Here is a 20,977-nt window from a genome sequence, read left to right as displayed (position 1 = left end):
GGATGGACATTATTAAAGATATACTATGTAACTTTTCTTTTTGGATGATCTGGCTCCTGCTTGTTTCTATGGATGTGACATTACTTTGCCTGGAATGTTCCACAGTATGGCATTTATTTTATCCATCTTGCATTTATTACATGTGTTATATTTCTTGCAGCTTTTTGCCAACTAAAAACACTGTAAAAATCAAAGGTAAACTGTCAAAACCAGACTTAGAGAGACTTATCCTGCATTTGTCTCCAGTAGGTTAGACGACATCCTGCTCACTGGCCTCTTCAAACGTGCGTTAAGACAGAACGGTGCATCCAGAACACTGCTGCTCGGGTCCTGATTAGAACCAGGAAGAGAATAGACTTTAAAGCAGCTCTGCTTGTGAACAAGTCTCTCCATGGACCAGCACCAAAGAACATCTCCCACATCTTAGAGCCACAAGAACCATCTCACACTCTGAGGACTTCAGGGACAGGCCTCCTGCTTTAGTCCTGGTTTAGTCCTGTTTTAGTTACGGTTTAGTACTGTTTTAGTCCTGTTTTAGTCATGTTTAGTCCTGGTTTAATCCTGGTTTTGTCCTGTTTTTTTTCCTGGTTTAATCCTGGTTTAGTCCTGGTTTAATCCTGGTTTAGTCCTGGTTTAGTCCTGGTTTAATCCTGGTTTAGTCCTGGTTTAGTCCTGGTTTAGTCCTGGTTTAGTCCTGGTTTAGTCCTGGTTTAGTTCTGTTTTAGTTCTGTTTTAGTTCTGGTTTAGTCCTGGTTTAGTCCTGGTTTAGTCCTGGTTTAGTCCCGTTTTAGTCCTGTTTTAGTCCTGGCCTCCTGCTGGTGCCCAGAGCCAGGTCTTAACATGGTGAATCAGCGTATCAATTTTCTGCAGCTAAAACCTAGAACAGTGACGCAGGCCTTTACTTTGACAATGTTTGAATATCTTTTTATGATTATTTATGTTTTGCTTTGTTTGTATTGTGATTTTAATGCCTTTCTTGTTTTGTGAAGCACTTTATGTAACAATGCTAACTCCTATAAAGACCATTACAGAGCGTTTGAACCTTTAGCCAGACCATAAAACACGATAATCAGTGCCATTGTTGTTTGTCAGAGCTTAAATCGAAGCTTTTCTCTTCACTGTACTTTCCCTTTATCTGACAGACAATAAATCAAATGAAACAAAAGTTACTCTACAAAAGGACGACACAGGGAGAACATGTATAAAACCACACACTGTCACCTGCTCCTCTGCCCTAAATAAACATGAGTCCAACATTCATTTATGGAGGCTAACCACTCTGCCAAAGTAATGCCTCATTTGGCCCAACTCCGTCACATCGGGTGTGTCAGCCCTTCAGCCATTTCACATGTTACAGTTTACACTGAGCACATGCATCTGCTTATTAATAAAGGGTTTTTATATCAAAGTCAGGCACTTGCACTTTTATAAAACAGCATATTTAACTAAATGTTTCGTAGATAATGATGGTTGATGTTTGCATCTCCTCTCTTCCTCACCTCCTCTCTTCTTTTCTCTGCTCATCTTTGCAAATCCACAAAGCCAATGTACTTCCTCCTCTTGGTGTTCAACAAGTGTTCCCATAGGCTGTACATATAAATGAATAGCTAACCTGCTAGCCACCACGTTCCAAACAGGAAGTGACCATGGGTGCGCTTCCGGCTCCATTGACTCTGGCTCCAATTCACTTTACACTGAAAAACTGTCGCCCCTCTCTCTGTAACTGCTGCTGTCAGACTCGTCATTTTGGTCTTAAATGTCTGTATTAACTCGCTCTACATGATCCTGGTGTGTTTATTTCACTACTGTGTTAAGATATGAACATTAAAAACAAAATCAGCTGCTTTCTTTCCCCAAAGTCGCTCCCGCTAACATAAGCAACAACTGATTGACAGCATTGCTAAATGCCCGCTTCCTGCTAAACCAGCGGTGTGGGCGGGGCCTTATCTTCAACAGCCTTGCTCCGGATTGGCTCTTTGGTTGCTATGAGCCGAGTTCCATATTGGCCCCTATAACTGCTCAAGCCTCGATGTGCTTCATTTGACTGGAGCCGAACGCTGTGGGTCACACTCACTCACACTCACTTTATACAGTCTAAGTGTTCCACAGTCACATCTCGTATCACAAAGTAAAAGTACAAAGTAAAGTGAAGCACTCAAAAACAAACAAACATGGTGACACCAACTCACACACTTCACTTTTTTCAGAGGAAAATATTATTTTAAGATATTTACCATTCAGATGAACTTACTGCTGGACTTGGGTTAGAGGTTTAGTGGTGGTTCAACACAATCACTGGCCTACAGTTATCAGCACTCACAAGTGTAGTATATACACTTATATATATGCAAGTGTGCAATTGTCAAAAGTATTGAAAATCAGACACTAATCGATAATCAAACCAGTATTTAAATTAGATACTCATTTGAGCAGGTGTTGATACCTGCTCAAATGAGTAGGTATCTTTCCCTCTCCTTCTCTCTTTACCTTTGCCCCCCCCTTCCTCCTTCTCTCTTCCTCTCTCTTTGTATCGATATATCGATAAAAAGTCCCATTGACACAACTTTCCTGAATATGTTTATAATGATGTCTCTATGTATCGTTCACAAGTATAAGACACATAGACTAGTATACACCATGGACCACTATGAACCTACTGGACACTGAGGGTTTACACAGATATAACACACATGGGAATAGAACACAAAGTACCAATATTTAATGTGGAACATCACAATATATTGTCTAAAGAAAGAGTGCTTTTATTATCATTGTGGTATCGGAATTGGTATCAGTTATCGAGTCTGTTCCTTAGTATCAAAATTGAGTTTGACATTTTAGTATCGTGACAACACTACTCCGGTGTGCTCAGGTAAAACACAGGTAAATGTGTGTGTTGTGCAGACTCACCACTCCCGGAGACAAAGGCGTCAGTCCCAGCAGCTTCTTGTACTGTTCGAAGCAGAAAAACTGTGGAGGGAAAGACAAATGAGCCGTCAGAAAGTCACCACCAATGAATGAAGTGACTCAAAGGGCTCAAAACACGAAGTTGCTCAAACAAAGTTGCTCAAACACGAGCAACACACACCAGGAAACAAGGGGTTAATACAGACACAAGTCCGAGACAAAGAACGGAACCAACCGGAACCAACCGAAACCAACCATGGAGAGAATGGTATTATTGTTGTAACGCTTGAGTTATTCATCAGCGTCAAGGGATTGTTTTCAGAACTTAACTGGGACTTATCAATCAAATCTTGAGAATTAATCAAGAACAAGCCATGCCAACTTTAAATCCATTTCATACCTAAATAAATGGCCACAATTACATGCACACTGCTTTCAAGTGATGTGAAATTAGGACGATCACCATAGCGATACTCAATTCAAAACACTGCACTTCAATTTTTACAAGGTCCCGTACTACGCAAAGTTGACTCTTGTGAGCTTTAAGTCACGTTCTAACGCCGTTCCCGCCTCAAAAACAGACCTGGAGTCGTGTTTTGTTTCATTCGACATGTTTGAGTAACACTTTATTATTAGTCTGTCTATATCTACAAAGCTCAAAATGCTCGGTTCCACCTTGTGATGTCATGAAGTGGTAGTTTTCATGTTAACAGCTCCTTTTACCTTTAGTTCAGTAGAAATTGGCAACTCCAGGACTGCAATGATCCAGATGATTCTAGTGAAGGTGTATGGAGTTTAAAAACACAGTGAAGCACTTCCTGTATTACCACATGATGACATCATAAGGTGGAACAGACAGTTTTCAGTTTGAGAGAAGAACATAGCCTAAATATGCAGGTTTGTGTGTTAAACGTGTGAATGAAACAAACAACTTCAGGTCTGTTTGTGATGAGGAAAGAACATTAGAACAGATCAGAAAAAGTGTAATATGGAACCTTTAATGTCCTCAAAATGAATACTGGATACTGGAGTCAAGGGAAGTTGCGTGCCTTGCCAAAGGACACAAAGGGAGTGGGGATCAAACTACCACATTATGCATTATCTGCTATAAGGGAATGAATATAAATAGCAGGGCCGTCAACAGAAATTTAGGGGCCTGGGGCAAGAAGCCTCATATGGGCCCCCCGTAATATAGGAAATGGAAGAAGGTCCAATTTCTGGGCCCGTAAGACTCTAGCGCCCGGGACAACAGACGCCTTAGCCCCGCCCCGCCCCTGTCGACTCCCCTGATTAGTAGTTCTAATAAATGTCTATTTCCAGTAATCTTTTTTGCCTCCTGCTGCCATTAGGTTCTAGTTGCTAATGTAAACAAACGTAAACTCCAAAGCAAACATGCATTAACTGCCCAAATTTCAGTATTAAACCAGTTTTTAGGAAAATTCGATCTTTCCGTTGTTAGATTAATAACTCCCGCTTCCCGTTAAAGTCTGTGAAAATCCAAATAAAAACAGTTTGATGGAACCAATATGGCGCCAACTGCCCCAATATCCAAGAGTAATCTGCTCTGACTGCCCTGCGTGATGCTAGTTAGCAAAAAACAATTATCAACAGGCTTGTTAGCTGCTAGCTCGCATAGCCACGTTAGCCGGGTTAGCCATGTTAGCGATTAGTGTACGCTCTCAGAGGGAGCTTATACTAAAAGTTCACACGTCGCAGTCACCAGTTTCTCATTATGAACTAGCTTTAAACGAGTCCGCCCCGCCTCTCTCTGACCTCTATTAGCTCCACATGCTAACACTTCCACGAAACAGAGGGAAACAGAGCAGCCACGAGACAAGTAAATAAGACGAGAATAAAAAGATGGTTATGCTAAATAGTGGGATAATTAGCATCTTTAGTATCTATATCAGGCCCATTGTCGTCTTAGACACATTTTCCTGAGCTTGGGACCAACAAAAAGAACAAGTGAGAAATATGGACTACTACGGATATCCATGTAGGTCTATACTATTTAACTTCCCTACAATTTATACAATTTGATTAGTTGTTTTTAAATAGTGGGCTTAAAGAAGCAGTATCATTTTTCTGGTGAGGGCAATCATCTACTTGTTTCTATCAATGTTATTGCTTTGCCGAGAATGTTCCACAGTATGGCATGAAATTATCTATTATCTATTTCCATGGAGACAAATACCACAGAGAGGCGACCAGGTTCACAGTAAAGATGTCATTCATGTCATTTTTGAGCTACCTGTGATTTGAATAATGCTTGATAGATATTTTAGTGCTATACTGTGGAACATTCCAGGCGGAACAATAACATCTCCATGGAGAAAAGCAGGTAGCACACCCCCCACAATAAAAGTCACATAGTGCATCTTTAATTCTAATGTTGATACAATGCCATAAAATTGCAAAACGAAACGTACAAAGGATTGTGACGTCACATCTAAAGGCTGTATACATAAATGGACATAGCTAACTTGCTAGCCGCCATGTTCCAATAAGAATTGATCATGGGTGCACTTCTGGGCTTGGCTCCATCGACTCTGGCTCCAATTCACTTTCTATTGAAAAACTGTGTCCCCTCTCTCTGTACCTGCTGCTGTCAGACTCGTCATTTTGGTCTTAAATGTTCATATTAACCCGCTCTATTTCACTATTGTGTCTGTAAGTCAAGATATGAACATTAATAACAGACAAAGGGGCGGGAAGGGGCGTTTCCTTCCACAGCTTCGCTCCGGATTGGCAATGGAATTGGGCTCCAAATTAGCCCCTATAACTGCTCTAGGCTCGATGAGCTTCATTTGACTGGAGCTGAACGCTGTGGGTGATGTCACGCTCATTTAGTCCACTTCTTTAAACAGTCTATGGTCACACACACCATAGAATTTAGCCTAATGTTAAACCAATGGAGATTTTAAGATGCTAAACAGTAGCCTTGGCGTTCAGTCAAAATTAAAGCGATAGATGTACAGTTGTCCCTCGCTATATCGCGGTTCACCTTTCGTCATCTTGCTGTTTCATGAATTTTTTTTGTGCAATTTTGCATGCTTTTTTTACAGCTTATGATGCGTCCTGATTGGCTAAGGGACTGTAGACCAAAAAAAAAAAATCTCAAAAAAACCCAGTGGGAAAAGATGTGGGGATGGTGTCAGTCACGATGACAGTCAATATTTGTGTAGATGTAGGAACAAACAGAACAAGCAAAACAAACAGAAAGTTCAAGTGAAATCTGTAATTACATAATTCCACTTCCTTGTGTGACTGATCTGTTTTTATAAGCTAGGTGGTTAGTGGTTTGTGTTGTTGTTAATGAAGATATAAACTATAGCTTTACCTTGACTGCTCTTTTGGGCGTCTCAGCCAGAATGGGAGGCAGGATTCCTTTGTAGAATCCAAAAACTCTGGAACAGACAAAAAGAGACAGTGAGTGACCTGAAGTTTAGAGATGGACCAACAGCTCCAACAGATTTCGCAAGACTGTGGTCCCTCTTGAGAATGATCTTGGGATTTTTTGTTTTTGTTTTACCAAATTCAGTTTTCGGACTCATTCTTCTCTCAAGGTCCTGCTGCATCTCTAAGTGTCATATGTGTAAAATGTTCATATTAACCAGCTCTACATAAACCTGGGGTTTTTATTTTACAACGTCACAAGATTTATTTCCACCCAGTGTCGCATTAATTTTTCACCAAGATGTTGCATTGATGATGGTAGAGTCTGACCGCTGCACAAAGCCTTCTCCAGCACATCCCAAAGTTTCTCAATGGGGTTAAGGTCTGGACTCTGTGGTGGACAATCCATGTGTGAAAATTATGTCTCATACTCCTGAACCACTCTTTCACAATTTGAGCCCGATGAATCCTGGCATTGTCATCTTGGAATATGCCCGTGCCATCAGGGAAGAAAAAATCCACTGAATAACCTAGTCATTTAGTATATTCAGGTGTCAGCTGACCTCATTCTTTGAGCACAGACTGTTGCTGAACCTAGACCTGACCAACTGCAGCAACCCCAACCTATTTGTTTAGTTAAATCCAGATGGCGACTGTATATACACTTCCAGGTGGCCAGGCAGTGTATATACAGTCTATGTTCAGAACTTTCAGAGGCAACTAGCATTCTAACAGTGAACTTCCTGATTATTGGACATTAAAATACTTCATAATTAGATGAACAGTACAGCACACACCAGACTAATTTTGACCTCAAGAGCTTCTTATGTAACATATCTGTCCTGAGAGGACACATTTAGCTCAAATACATAGGGAAAAAAACCTTCCCCAAAACTATTTTTCATAATATTTCACAACTTCACACTGTCAACTTTTACAAATGTAGAAATCCAACTTCCAAAAATAATCTTTACTCAATGAACGCTCTTAGTTCTTGGCTCTACACGGTCCCACTTCCAAACCACAAGCCCTGAACATGTACTCCGGCTCTGAATGACTTTACCTCAGATCCCCACATTTGATAGAGTGGATTTTCAAAGATGGCAGCTCTATAATTTACCTTTGGTCTGCTTTTTACTCAGTCATACTCAGACATGATTTAAAGTGTTCTTTGTGGCAGTTAAAATAATATCACAGTAAGTTATGGTTAAATGAGCATAAAACAGGCCAGAGTCTGTTCAGCTTTGCCTCTTATGAAGTGTATTTACTGAATGAATGGACAGCCTGGTTACACACGGGCTCCGTTAACATCATTTTAAACCTACTCACACTGAATTATATTGTCAGTCACTTGTATAAGTCTTACTCTGCAGTGTTTTGGTGAGATGTGACTAATACAAGACATGCACATAAACCCCATTTGTTTTATTTGTTTTATTCATATGACATCAGCAGTTTTGGGTGATAATGGGAAAATGGTCATGGTCCAATTTTTATACAGGGCTTTTCCACCTTCAAGTCACTCAAAGCACTTACACACATTCATACACCAGTGTATGCAGACACTGGGGACGGCGGGGGTTAAGTGTCTTGCCCAAGGACGCAACAGTAGTATTCATTTGTGGGAGCTGGACTCAACTGCCAACCTGTGGGTCAGTGGATCTGACTTTTCAACTAATGAAGTTTTATGACGAGAGCATGATTAGAATCGCCAACCTTTGGATCAGTGGATGACAGTTCAAAAATATTATATCTTTTGAAAGGTTAAATGTCCTCAAAATGTCACCAGTAAACGGTAAAGCTGAAACTCATGAATAGGTGGGTGCTCCAGTGGGTGGGTGGATGGGTGGGTGCTCCAGTGGGTTGGTGGTTGTGTGTGTGGTTGGGTGGGTGCTCCAGTGGGTTGGTGGGTGGGTGTGTAGGGAATACTCCAGTGGGTGGGTGCTCTAGTGGGTGGGTGTGTAGGGGAGTGCTCCAGTGGGTGTGTGGGTAGGTGGGTGCTCCAGTGGGTGGGTAGGTGCTCCAGTGGGTTCGTGGGTGGGTGTGTGGGTGGGCGCTGCAGTGGGTGTGTAGTTAGGTGGGTGCTCCAGTGGATGGGTGCTCTAGTGGGTGGGTGGATGGGTGGGTGCTCCAGTGGGTGGGTGGTTGTGTGTGTGGTTGGGTGGGTGCTCCAGTGGGTTGGTGGGTGGGTGTGTAGGGAATACTCCAGTGGGTGGGTGCTCTAGTGGGTGGGTGTTTGGGGGGGGCTCCAGTGGGTGTGTGGGTAGGTGGGTGCTGCATTGGGTGTGTGGGTAGGTGGGTGCTCCAGTGGGTGGGTAGGTGCTCCAGTGGGTTCGTGGGTGGGTGTGTGGGTGGGCGCTGCAGTGGGTGTGTAGTTAGGTGGGTGCTCCAGTGGATGGGTGCTCTAGTGGGTGGGTGGATGGGTGGGTGCTCCAGTGGGTTGATGGGTGGGTGCTCCAGTGGGTTGATGAGTGGGTGCTGCAGTGGGTGTGTAGTTAGGTGGGTGCTCCAGTGGATGGGTGCTCTAGTGGGTGGGTGGATGGGTGGGTGCTCCAGTGGGTAGGTGGTTGTGTGTGTGGTTGGGTGGGTGCTCCAGTGGGTTGGTGGGTGGGTGTGTAGGAAATACTCCAGTGGGTGGGTGCTCTAGTGGGTGGGTGTTTGGGTGGGTGTGTAGGGGAGTGTTCCAGTGGGTGTGTGGGTGGGTGCTGCATTGGGTGTGTGGGTAGGTGGGTGCTCCAGTGGGTGGGTAGGTGCTCCAGTGGGTTCGTGGGTGGGTGTGTGGGTGGGCGCTGCAGTGGGTGTGTAGTTAGGTGGGTGCTCCAGTGGATGGGTGCTCTAGTGGGTGGGTGGATGGGTGGGTGCTCCAGTGGGTTGGCGGGTGGGTGTGTGGAGTACTGCTGCAGTGGGTGTGTGGGTGAGTGTGCGAGTGGGTGCTGCAGTGGACTGAGTGAGTGTAACATCAGCCACAGCGCTGGGCTCCAGTTCTTCTTTATACAGTCCATAGGCAGAGCTGAGCAATGACAACTTGAATACAGGTTAATAAAGATTATTCAAACAAGCACGAATCACTCTACATATAATTTTTTCACTTTCTCATTTACCCTCTGGAAGTTATAACATGATTTACAACTCTAAAAAGTTGATTTTGCAGAATAAGTCCCCTTTAAGAAAACATCTTTTGAACTTTGCGATGCCAGAAACATCATGTTCCCTGTGTTTGTGAACGCACATCTTATCTACATTGTGTTGACTCCAAACTGTCACCAGGAAACAGTTAAAACTATTTTCTTTTCAAACCTGTGTTGTTTTAAAGGGAAGGCCTCCGACTGGTCTGACTAGTGTCTATTTTAAACAAACGCTATCACAACTCTATCAGTGCTTCACTTTTTATTTTTTAACTTTACTTAATCATCATTGGAGTCTTCCTTAAATTCAGTAGGTATAATTACATAGGATTATCTTGTTTTTTTACACATGAAAACCTGCTTTATGATCCCGGGCCGTTGCTAAGGCCAGTATACACCTTCTGTGGTTGGAGCTGTCAGAAGATCCTGATAAATGACTTTTTTCCATTAGATTCTTCCCTGTGATGTAAATGCAAAGCATATACGAGTGTGTTCAGGGTTTTAGGCAAAGTCACACTGTCAGTTTGTTTGTGTACAGACCACAGTCTGTATAAAAAAGTGAGTGTGTGTGACGTCAACCACAGTGTTCAGCTCCAGTCAAATGAAGCTCATCAAAGCTAGAGCGGTTATAGGGGACAATTTGGAGCTGAGATCCATATTTGGAATTCTGACTGCGAGTATCACAGCAACCAAAGAGCCAATCAGGAGAGAGGCCGTTGAAGGTAACACCCCTTCCCGCATTGCCAGTTTAGCAGGGAGCAGGCGCTTGGCAATGCTGTCAATCAAACCTGTTGCTAACGCTAGTGGGAGCAACCTCGGGGGATGAAGGCGCTTAATTTGTCTGTTATTAATGTTCATATCTTGATTTACAGACACAATAGTGAAATAAAAACACCAGGATCATGTAGAGCGGGTTAATATGAACATTTAAGACCAAAATGATGAGTCTGACAGCAGTTACAGAGAGAGGACACAGTTTTTACAGAGAAAGTGAGTTGTTGCCAGAGTCAATGGAGCCGGAAGTGCGCTCATGATCACTTCCTTTTTACGATTACTACTACTATGATGACTGCCACTACTACTGCTACTGCAACTGTTACTACTACTACAATTATGATGACTGCCACTACTACTGCTACTGCAACTGTTACTACTACTACAATTATGATGACTGCTACTACTATTGCCACTACTACTACAACTTCTAATACAATGACGACTACGACTACAGCTACAATTACGGTATTGCTATATCTATTGCCAGTTACTTTCAGTATTACTACCTATGGCCCACTACATTTAAATATCTTAAATAACTTTTTCTGGCTCCATCCATAGCACTAACTCATTTTCCCATTTTCCCAAAAAGTACAAAATACATTTAAGAATCCAACGCTGCGACTGCTAGAACAGTTAGAGACGTGTGAGTGTGAGATGTGTTCTGACAGCTTGTATTGAGTCGATGCCACATTCTTTTAGCTTGAGTGCAAAGCTAACACTGGCCCTATTCCCAAACACCTACGTTTAATTCGCCTGGTTTATTTAGTAACAGGGGGAACTAAAGCTACACATTATGGATGCAGTAGTGTGATTCTGGGCTGAAATAATGCTGCAGTGTGGAGTTTTTCTGCCAGTGTACATCTCTGAGGCTTGTGAAGTAATAACAGTAGTCACCTCTAAAGGGAACAGACAGGGAAAACAGCTTAAAGATGGTTCCCATAAAGCACACTGTGAGAGCATATACTTTTCATGAGGTTTAGAGCTTGGATTTCTTTATGCAGTGTCTGAATTAATCATGGGTTTGTTGGAGCTCTTCAGACTCTGCAACATGAACACAAGTTATTCTTATTTTAGAAGTGTTTAAAGAAACAGCATGTAACTTTTTTGCCCCAAAATAGACTATAATAGGACTTTTTTCCATTTGGATGTTTTTATTGGACTAAAAAACATAGAAAAGCATGTGTCCTTACTGTGAGCGGGCTTGCATCTCCGTAAACCTGACTTTTACACTACAGCAGGGCCTCCTCCTCCTCGTGTCCGTGGAAATGTTTTTGCTTTAGCTATAATATTCCACAGTATGGCATAAAATGTATCTCCATGGAGAATGTTTCAAAGTGTGATTTTAAGTGTGGTTTAACAGCGTCTTTGCTGTTAGACCCAGAGTTAGTCTGGACACAGATTAAACCATAGACTGTATATCTCACACTCTGAGGACCTCAGGGACCAGCCTCCTGCTGGTGCCCGAAGTCGGAACTAAACCAGGACTAAACCAGGACTAAACCAGTCAGCGTTTGAGTTTTCTGCAGCTAAAACCTGGAAGAGTCTTGCATTTTTTAGAGATAATTTGGTCACTCACAGGGTGTCACTTGGGGCGTTTTCATCTTTTAAGTATGTTTCTTTTAAAATTGAGCTAAAACAATCCCCCTCCATGTTCTACTTAGTCATATGCAAACTTCCCCAGCACTGTCTGAGTTTTATTGATGATTTTACTGAGATACTTTCAGTCATATGCATGGACTTTGATGGTTTAGCCATTACAGGTGATTTTAATGTACATGTGGATAATGTGTTTGACAGAAACACTAAAGAGCTCAGTTCTGTCCTTGAAACCTTTGGTCTGACTCAGCATGTCAGCAACCCCACCCACAATAGAGGGCACACTCTGGACCTGCTCATTACAAAAGGAGTAAATATTTCAAATGTCAATGTGGTGGATGTTGCTCTGTCTGATCATTTCTGTGTCTTCTTTGACCTGTCTGTTATTCCCAAAGCAGCGGCTGGTCCTGCAGTTGTTTGAAGGAGACACATAAATGATAACACAGGTGCACTGTTCATGGAAATGATACACTTTGAAAATGCCTCATGTTCTAATGTTGATGAAGGTTAAAATGGTTAAAGATAAGCAGAAAACACCATGGAGGAATGATGACTCAGTCAGGGCACAGAAAAGGGAGTGCTGGAGGGCTGAACGGGAATGGCACAAGTCAAAACTCCAAGTTCATGATGAGATTTACAGATAAAACATGCACATGTACAACCACACTTTATGTAGAACAAGGGAGAGGTACTTTTCTGACATTATTGGAAGTTGCAGTAACAACTCTCATGTCTTGTTTGCAACAGTAAACAGATTAACAAACCCTCCAGCTCTGCTGCCCTTAGAACTAATTTCCACATCTAAGTGCAATGAGTTTGCAGTATTCTTTAATAACAAGGTTCTGGGCATTAAAAATGCCATCAATTCCACAACGCAAATAACAACCAAGCACCCACCCACACACTTAGAGCTGACTCACTTTGCACCTGTAACTGACAAAACTGTCCAAGAGATTGTCACCAGTTTGAGTTCATCTACATGCTGCCTTGATGTGTTACCCACTAAATGTCTAAAGTCTGTGCTCAACAGTTTGCTGTCACCACTCACTCGCATAGTTAACATGTCACTTCAATCTGGAACATTCCCAAGCGCTTTGAAAACTGCGGTTATCAAACCTCTCCTAAAGAAGAGCAGTCTTGATGCAACAATATTGAACAATTACCAACCAATCTCAAATCTGCCGTTTTTATGCAAAGTCCTTAAAAAAGTTGTTTACCAACAATTTATTAACTTCCTCCAAATGAACAACTCCTTTGATGTTTTCCAGTCAGGTTTTAGATCTCACCACAATACTGAGACTGCTTTTATTAAGGTGACAAATGACATCCACCTGAACACTGATGCAGGCAAAGACTCAGTCTTGATCCTGTTAGATCTGAGTGCTGCTTTTGACACTGTGGATCATGGGATCCCCTTACAGAGACTAGAGGACAGTGAGGGCATCTCTGGTACTGCACTAAACTGATTCACATCCTACCAGCAGATTAACTCTGCCACTGCATCCAACAGATCAGTGTGTGGACGCAAAACAACTTTCTCCAGCTAAACTCAGACAAGACTCAAGTCATCATCTTTGGCCCACAGAAACAAAGAAAAAGTGTCAGCAGTCACCTCCAGTCTCTCTCTCTAAAACCTTCAAATCAGGCTAAAAATCTAGGGGTCATAATGGACTCAGATTTAAACTTTAACAGCCACATGAAATCAATAACATCTGCAGCTTTTTACCACCTAAAAACATTTTAAAAACCAAAAGTATACTGTCAAAGCCAGACTTAGAGAGTCTTATTCATGTATTTGTCTCCAGTAGGTTAGACTACTGTAAAGTCCTGCTCACTGGCCTCTCCAAACGAGCCACAGAACAATACATCCAGAACACTGCAGCTTGGGTTCTGACTAGAACCAGGAAGTACTTCACACATGTGTCCTGTGCTCAGGTCTAGAACCAGAAGTACTTCACACATGTGTCCTGTGCTCAGGTACATCTCTGACATGTTAGAGTCACCTGAACCATCTCACACTCCAGGGACTTCAGGAACTGGCCTCCTGCTGGTGCCCAGAGTCAGGACTAAATCAGGGAATCAGCATTTCAGTTTTATCCAACTAAAACCTGGAACAATCTTCCTGAAGATGTGAGACAAGCCCCCTCCCCCCACATCAAATGAATTACTTAAAATTAAATAAATATCAAAATAACACATTAAAATTAAATAAATATCAAAATTAAAACAAGTAATTTAGCAATTTGGTACGCCACCTTATATGATGCTCAGTGCTTGCTGCTTTAAGTGACATTTGTGATTGTTGGCAATATTTGGCACGTTTACGATGAAAAAACTCCAGCGTCTTATCAGCGTGACTGAGGTGTAATGAGGTGGCGCCTTAACTTATTTGGCTTCATACTGTCCACTGCCACAGCAGACACCGGTCTGTCCTCGTGTCCCACCGGAGTCACGGTGAAGCCAAGTGCTAAATACGCTTCATCAGACTCCTCCTCGTCTTATTTTATCGGGTGACTTTACCTCCGTCTATATCCGCCTTTCTTTTCATCCCTGTTAAAATGTTTTCCATAGTGTCTCTTTAGCAAAAGTGTCTCTTGTTCACTGCCCTGTGTCACGATCTGTTCGCTCTCTCCTGCTCTTTGCTGTGCGCGCGCTGCGTACGCGCTGCACTACAGTGTCATACGCGGAGTCATACGTGCCCCCCCCGGTATCTAACCGCGCCCCCCCAGGGAGGCACGCCCCACTATTTGAGAACCACTGCCTTAAGACAGACAGACTGTGTATATACATATATATATATATATATATATATATATATATATATATATATATATATATATATATATATATATATATATATATCCCTATATGGACATAGCTAACCTACTCGCCACGTTCCAAATAGGAAGTGATCATGGGCGCACTTCTGGCTCCATCAACCCTGGCTCCAATTCACTTGACACTGAAAAACCATGGCCCCCCTCTCTGTAACTGCTGCTGTCAGACTTGTCATTTTGGTCTTGTTCGTATTAACCCGCTCAACATGATCCTGGGGTTTTATTTCACTATTGTGTCTGTAAATCAAGATATGAAGATATTAATAACAGACAAATCAGGCACTGATTTCTTTCCCCGAGGTCACTCCTGCAGGCATTAGCAACCAGTTTGATTGACAGTGTTGCTAAGGGGTGTTACCTTCAACAGCTTCACTCTGGATTGATGCTCCAAATTCGCTGCTATATTTACTAACCTCAATGAGCTTCATTTGACTGGAGCTGGACGTGGGTGGGGGTCACACTCACTTAGTCCACTTCTTTATACAGTGTGCGGGTTAATCTTAAGATCTCTTAATCTTAATTTTCTCAGTCCCCAGTGATTGAAATAGCACATGGGAGCAAACTTTTAGTCCCAGTTCTGAGAGAAAGAGACTAGCTGATGTTCACAGCGGCAGAATGAGGGCTTGTGTTGGTAGTAGACACAGCTCTGTGGACACTGGACACAGAGGAGTGACCCCACAGCTCCCCTGAACGAGGAGCCGCTATGTTATGGCAACACTCTACCCCCAGCACTGATCTGCTCCTGATTACACAAGTGACCATACTCCCATAGAGAATGCATTAAGGCAGGCTAAGTATCAGGGCACATTTATGAGAGAGGTCAACCATGAAACATCAGACAAACACAGAACATCAAGTAACAAAGAAATGAGATCATTAAGATGCCAGGAAATGCAGGATGTTTGGACCAGAAACTGTTAGTGCCTAGAATCTGATTTAGAATTAAAGCTGCACTGTGTAGCTTCGGCTGGGTGACCTACACCTTGTGGATTATTTGTCTGGAATGTTCCACAGTATGGCATTAGACTTAGACAAACATTTGGGAAATGATTTGGACACAAAGGTGTAAAGATGGATAAGGTACAATTACACAAAGAGATTTTTCATTTATTCAAGTACACGTTACAGAAAATACCTGGAAAACATGCCACTATGGAACATTCCAAAACAATAACATCGCCATGGAAACAAGTTTTTTTATTTTAGTTTTAAAATCACAAAATATATGAAGTATGTTCTAGTAAACCTAGCAACAAATGAATAGAATCTACAGCATCAGAGCATTTTAACATTAGAGCGAAAAACAAGGAAGGAGCCGGGATTGAATGGAGTTTTAGTTTAGTCCTGGTTTAGTCCTGGTTCAGTCCATAAATCACTGTTAGAAACTGAACAACTTAGGTATTAGAGTCAAAGTCTTTAGAACTTACATGTTTAACTTAAACCAAAACAAACAAAAATAGTTTGACCTAATTCTTATCCATAGGTGGGATAAGAGTGGAAGAGTGGTGAAACTGTTACCAGGGCAATTAACAATTCTAAACTATCTTTTGAATGGTCATGTCCTCAAAATGTTGCCTTTAAACAGGAAGCTGAAGCCCATGCACACAAACACATGGCCTATAGTGACTGTGTGCTCAATGCAAAGACACTGGAGCTGTGGAAACTCCCAGATGGAAGTCCAGCCTTAATCCTTCACAAATTCAGAATAAACAAGTTATTTTGGAGTCTGGAAGCGCTGACGGCCGATGCTTTCTTTGTCCATGCAAATGCAGCCGCAGGTTTCCGGGTGTGGTCTGTGCCGGGGCGCCAGGTGAGGAACACATTTCTAATATGTTACAGCACAAACATGACTGAAGGCATTTGAATGCTCATTTGATTTCCAATGTAAAGTACACTCTAAGTCCCTTTTTGGCAGCCCTAAGCAAATGTTGCCTGGATGCAGATCACAGTGTGGTGATGGGAGGAGCGGGTTGAGGAGAAGGAGGAGGTGGGGGCGTACCGGGGATTTGGATGGATTTTCATATATATTTCCTTTTTTAACAGCCTCCTCTGCAGTGGTTTGCTGTGAGGCAGATGTGTCAATCTATTAAAGTAAATGGACACAAATGACCTCGAGAAATAGGTCGGGTTCACCACACATTTCAACTGAGCTGGAGCCTGGGCTGTGTCTGAATGTCCACACTATCACCTACAGGGGGCGCTCTTTAAAGGTCATACATTTTTGGCGATATCCAAATGTCCATTTGGTAAAAAAGTACAGCATTTTTTGTCTATACAATAACATCTAAGCTACAAAAGTTTGAATACATAATTTGTCTGACTTATTACAGACTCAAACTAACAACTAAAGTGACTCATTCTGCTGTTTATTTATTACAGCTCATGATTTTGAACAATGCTGTAGATTTAGAATAGTTTTTATGGTTTAAATCTGTTCTGGGGTTTTTGTGTCAGTGGCAAAAATGAGTATCAATATTATCGTTTATCATGTATATTGATATACATAGCGCCAAGCAGGTGGCAAACTCTCCATAAAGAACGTGATGTAGTGCCCCTTTAAGGTATCGTCCCCCGTGTGAGCTTTGGTTCCACATGGCCCCTCCACCTGCCCCATGATGCCATGGCGTCTCAGAGCTGCACATGTAAACAGCCTGCATGCTTCAGCTGAAAACAGTTCCTCTGTCTCTGACCTTGACCCTGTCTTTGGCTTTGGCTTTGCACACGTCACTGCACTTGCATCTGCACCAGTGAAGCACGAACCACGAAACTGAACTTTGCATTTCAGTCCAGGCATCTGCGCCTAAACGTCAGGCATTCAGAACAATGACAAGCTACATCACACATATACAAAGGCAGAGGGTGTGGTTGATATATTTGAGAATTATTTGAACAAAAGTGGTTTTAAACTGGTTCAGTTCTGGTTTACTCCTGGTTCATTTCTGATTCAGTCCCGGTTTAGTCCATTCTAGTTTAGTCCTGGTTTAGTCCAGGTTTAGTCCTGGTTTAGTCCTGGTTCAGCCTGGGTTTGGTCCTCGTTTAGTCCATTCTGGTTTAGTCCTAATTTAGTCCTATCTTAGTCCTGGTTTAGTCCTAGCTTAGACCTGGTTTAGTCCTGGTTCAAACATGGTTTGGTCCTGGTTTAGTCCTGTTTTAGTCCTGATTCATTTCTGATTCAGTTCTGGTTAGTCCATTCTAGTTTCCTGGTTCAGTACTGATTTAGTCCTGGTTTAGTCCTGGTTCAGCCTTGGTTTAGTCCCGGTTTAGTTCTGGTTTGAACCTGGTTGATGTTTATGTCGAGAACTACGAGCCTTATTATCAGAGGAGACACACTCTACCAACTGTTTGAGATTGGCTCCACAAACTTCATATTAATCTTATGACATAAATTCCTTTTTACAACAGTCACATCTTCGGGATTGAAAATGGCTCCACTTTCTAAAGATAGAGTGAAAAAAATCATTTGAATTTGACTTATTCATGTCGAGAAAAACATTGACTGGGCCGTTTTTTGTTTCATGTGATAGGCCCAACAATTACAGAGATATTAGTCATAAGTGAGTTGACTGGTGTCTTGTATTATACTAGTTAAAAGCATCATGCATGTGCTGTAATGGGATACACAATAAATAACTCTCCCAAAAATATCCAAACGAACCCACAGTCTCATACAGGTTTACTACAGTATTCAAAGTGCAGATAAAGCCGGGCCAGATCAAGATACCATTTGAATTTGAATACTTGGACCACACATATCCTGGAAGCCTGCCTCATTTGGATATGCTCTTCCTTCTAAAATCCTTTCAACAATAAAAGCTCACCATTTGTGTTTACACCTGTCCATCTGCAAACAGGACACATTTCATATGGAATTAGATGAAATCATATCATCACTTTCTCTGTAAAAACTGTGTCCTCTCTCTGTAACTGCTGCTGTCAGACTCGTCATTTTGATCTTAAATGTTCATATTAACCCGCTGTACATGATCCTGGGGTTTTATTTCACTATTGTGTCTGTAAATCAAGAAATGAACATTATTAACAGACAAATCAGGCGCCTTCTTTCCCAGAGGTCACTCCCACTAGCGTTAGCAACAGATATGATTGACAGCGTTGTTAGACAGCTCCCTGCTAAACCAGTGAAAGGGGTGATGCGATTGTCTGTTGAACAAAATTCAGCTCTGGTTTAGTTCTGGTTTAGTCCTGGTTAATTTCTGGTTTAGTCCTGTTTTAGTCCTGGTTTAGTCCTGGTTTAGTCCTGTTTAATTCCTGGTTTAGCCCTGGTTTAGCCCTGGTTTAGTCCTGGTTCAGTTCTGGTTTAGTCCTGGTTTAGTCCTGTTTTGGTCCTGTTTTAGTCCTGGTTCAGTCCTGGTTTAGTCCTGGTTTAGTCCTGGTTTAGTCCTGGTTCGGCCCTGGTTTAGTCTTGGTTTAGTCCTGGTTTAGTCCTGGTTCATTTGTGGTTCAGTCCTCATTTAGTCCATTCTGGTTTAGTCCTAGATTAGTCCTGGTTTAGTCCTGGTTTAGTCCTGATTTAGTCCTGATTTAGTCCTGATTTAGTCCTGATTTAGTCCTGGTTTAGTCCTGATGTAATCCTGTTTTAGTCCTGGTTTAATCCTGTTTTAGTTCTGGTTTAGTCTTGGTTTAGTCCTGGTTTAGTCCTGATGTAGTCCTGTTTTGGTACTGTTTTGGCCCTGGTTCAGTTCTGGTTTAGCTCTGGTTTAATCCTGTTTTAGTCCTATTTTAATCCTGTTTTAGTTCTGGTTTAGTCTTGTTTTAGTCCTGTTTTAATCCTGTTTTAGTCCTGTTTTGTTCTGGTTTAGTCTTGGTTTAGTTCTGGTTTAGTAATGATTTTTTCATGCTATTTACCTTTACTTGAGTATTTACCCTGCTTTCTGTACTTTCACTTAAGTTACAAAACCACTTGGAAGTCTGATAACGCCAGGCCTTTAGCACAGGTCTCAGTGAGTCAGGGTCTCATCTTTCATCGCTCCCGAGCCGAGCCGGACGTCTGCAAGCTTCTGTCCACGTGTTTGTTTGGAATAATAATTGTTGGACAGAAGGAGCAGAGTTTGTGTAAGTTATGAATGAGCTGGAGCTGCAGAGTGAGTCCAGCCCCAGTATAAACACATAGAGCTGATAATGGAGCACAGGAGACAGGACGCACAACCAGGGAATCACAAGAGCAGCAGCACCAAGTACAAATAAACCATTATGTAATCACTTAGTTTCATTTATTTGATAGAATTTGACACAGACTCTTTCCAAACTTTCACTTTGGCAGTTATAACACAGTGTAAGATGGACTTTAGAATGTTACCTACTGTTAGAATGACAAATAAATGAATACAGTTGTCCCTCGCTATATCGCGGTTTCCCTTTCACAGTCTTGGTGTTCCGCAGATTTTTTTAGTGTGCAATTATGCAGTCTCCTCCGTGCCGTGTCTCCTGTACAGTACAGAATGTGTTCAGACAAATTTACATAAGTGTTGGATCGCAGTGTGACTCTGAAGTGCTGTATGTTTGCAGGTTTTCTCCCCGACAAAACCCACAATGTCGATGAAACGTTCTGCACCGACAAAGGCGCCTACGAAGGTTTGAACCTTGAGAGTGTTTAAACAAGAGAGAAATGTGAGAAAATGTTAATGCCTGTGTGAGAAAAGTGTATAAAGTGTGTGGTGAGGGGGTTTACAGCCAAAAACATATAGAATAATTGTAAAAAATAAAGCTGATACTTCGCGGATTTAGCCTATTGTGGCTTATTTTTAGAACGTAATCCCAGCAAAGTAAAAGTACAGATACCAGAACAAAAAAATGCTAAAGTAAACACATAAAAAATCTACTTAAATTAAAGTATTTAAGTACCTGCTAAAAATGTCCTTGATGAGTAAAAAGTAGAAGTATTTCTACCTGATTTTTAGGTCTTTTAAAGCTTCAAATGTAGCAATTTTGGTACATTTGTGCTGAATTTTGTTGAATCAATAATTTTTTCTCAATGTTTTATTTGTATATTTGTATAAGTCAAGTTACATGTAAGATCTGTGGAGAAGTGAGCCTGCTCTCAGTAAGAATGTAAGAAGGTAATTTTGAGCAGTAAAACACCTGAAATTGAATACATGAAAAACGAACAAGTCAGATGCCACAGTGTTGAATGTTTCACGCAAAGTAATGACATCTCCATGGAGACAAACAGGTGGCAGACTGTGAAGCAGTAAAGTTACAGAGTACACCTTGGATTTTACCACCACAAGAAAATATAAAAACCTACACATACAAGCATAAAATAAATGTGTATTATGTTAAATGAGTTCATAAAGTGTTCTTACGGCTTATAGAAAAAAC

At 41.8% G+C, this 20,977-nt stretch overlaps 1 protein-coding gene across 1 annotated transcript in view; it reads right to left on the bottom strand.

Annotated features, from left to right (window-relative positions):
* The window catches only part of slc25a21 (solute carrier family 25 member 21), a 162,220-nt gene that overhangs the window by 26,942 nt on the left and 114,301 nt on the right, over positions 1 to 20,977 (bottom strand). Inside the window, exons 5-6 of the mRNA XM_055231196.1 lie at positions 6,248 to 6,314; positions 2,911 to 2,970 (exon numbers count right to left, since the gene is read on the bottom strand). Of these exons, the coding sequence (XP_055087171.1) occupies positions 2,911 to 2,970; positions 6,248 to 6,314 (127 nt within the window). The remainder of the gene's footprint in view (positions 1 to 2,910; positions 2,971 to 6,247; positions 6,315 to 20,977) is intronic.

Source organism: Periophthalmus magnuspinnatus, chromosome 22, assembly GCF_009829125.3.
Source record: "Periophthalmus magnuspinnatus isolate fPerMag1 chromosome 22, fPerMag1.2.pri, whole genome shotgun sequence".
Classification (NCBI taxonomy): domain Eukaryota; kingdom Metazoa; phylum Chordata; class Actinopteri; order Gobiiformes; family Gobiidae; genus Periophthalmus; species Periophthalmus magnuspinnatus.
Note: the sequence above shows the minus strand (reverse complement) of the source record. Positions and strands in the feature narration are given on the sequence as shown.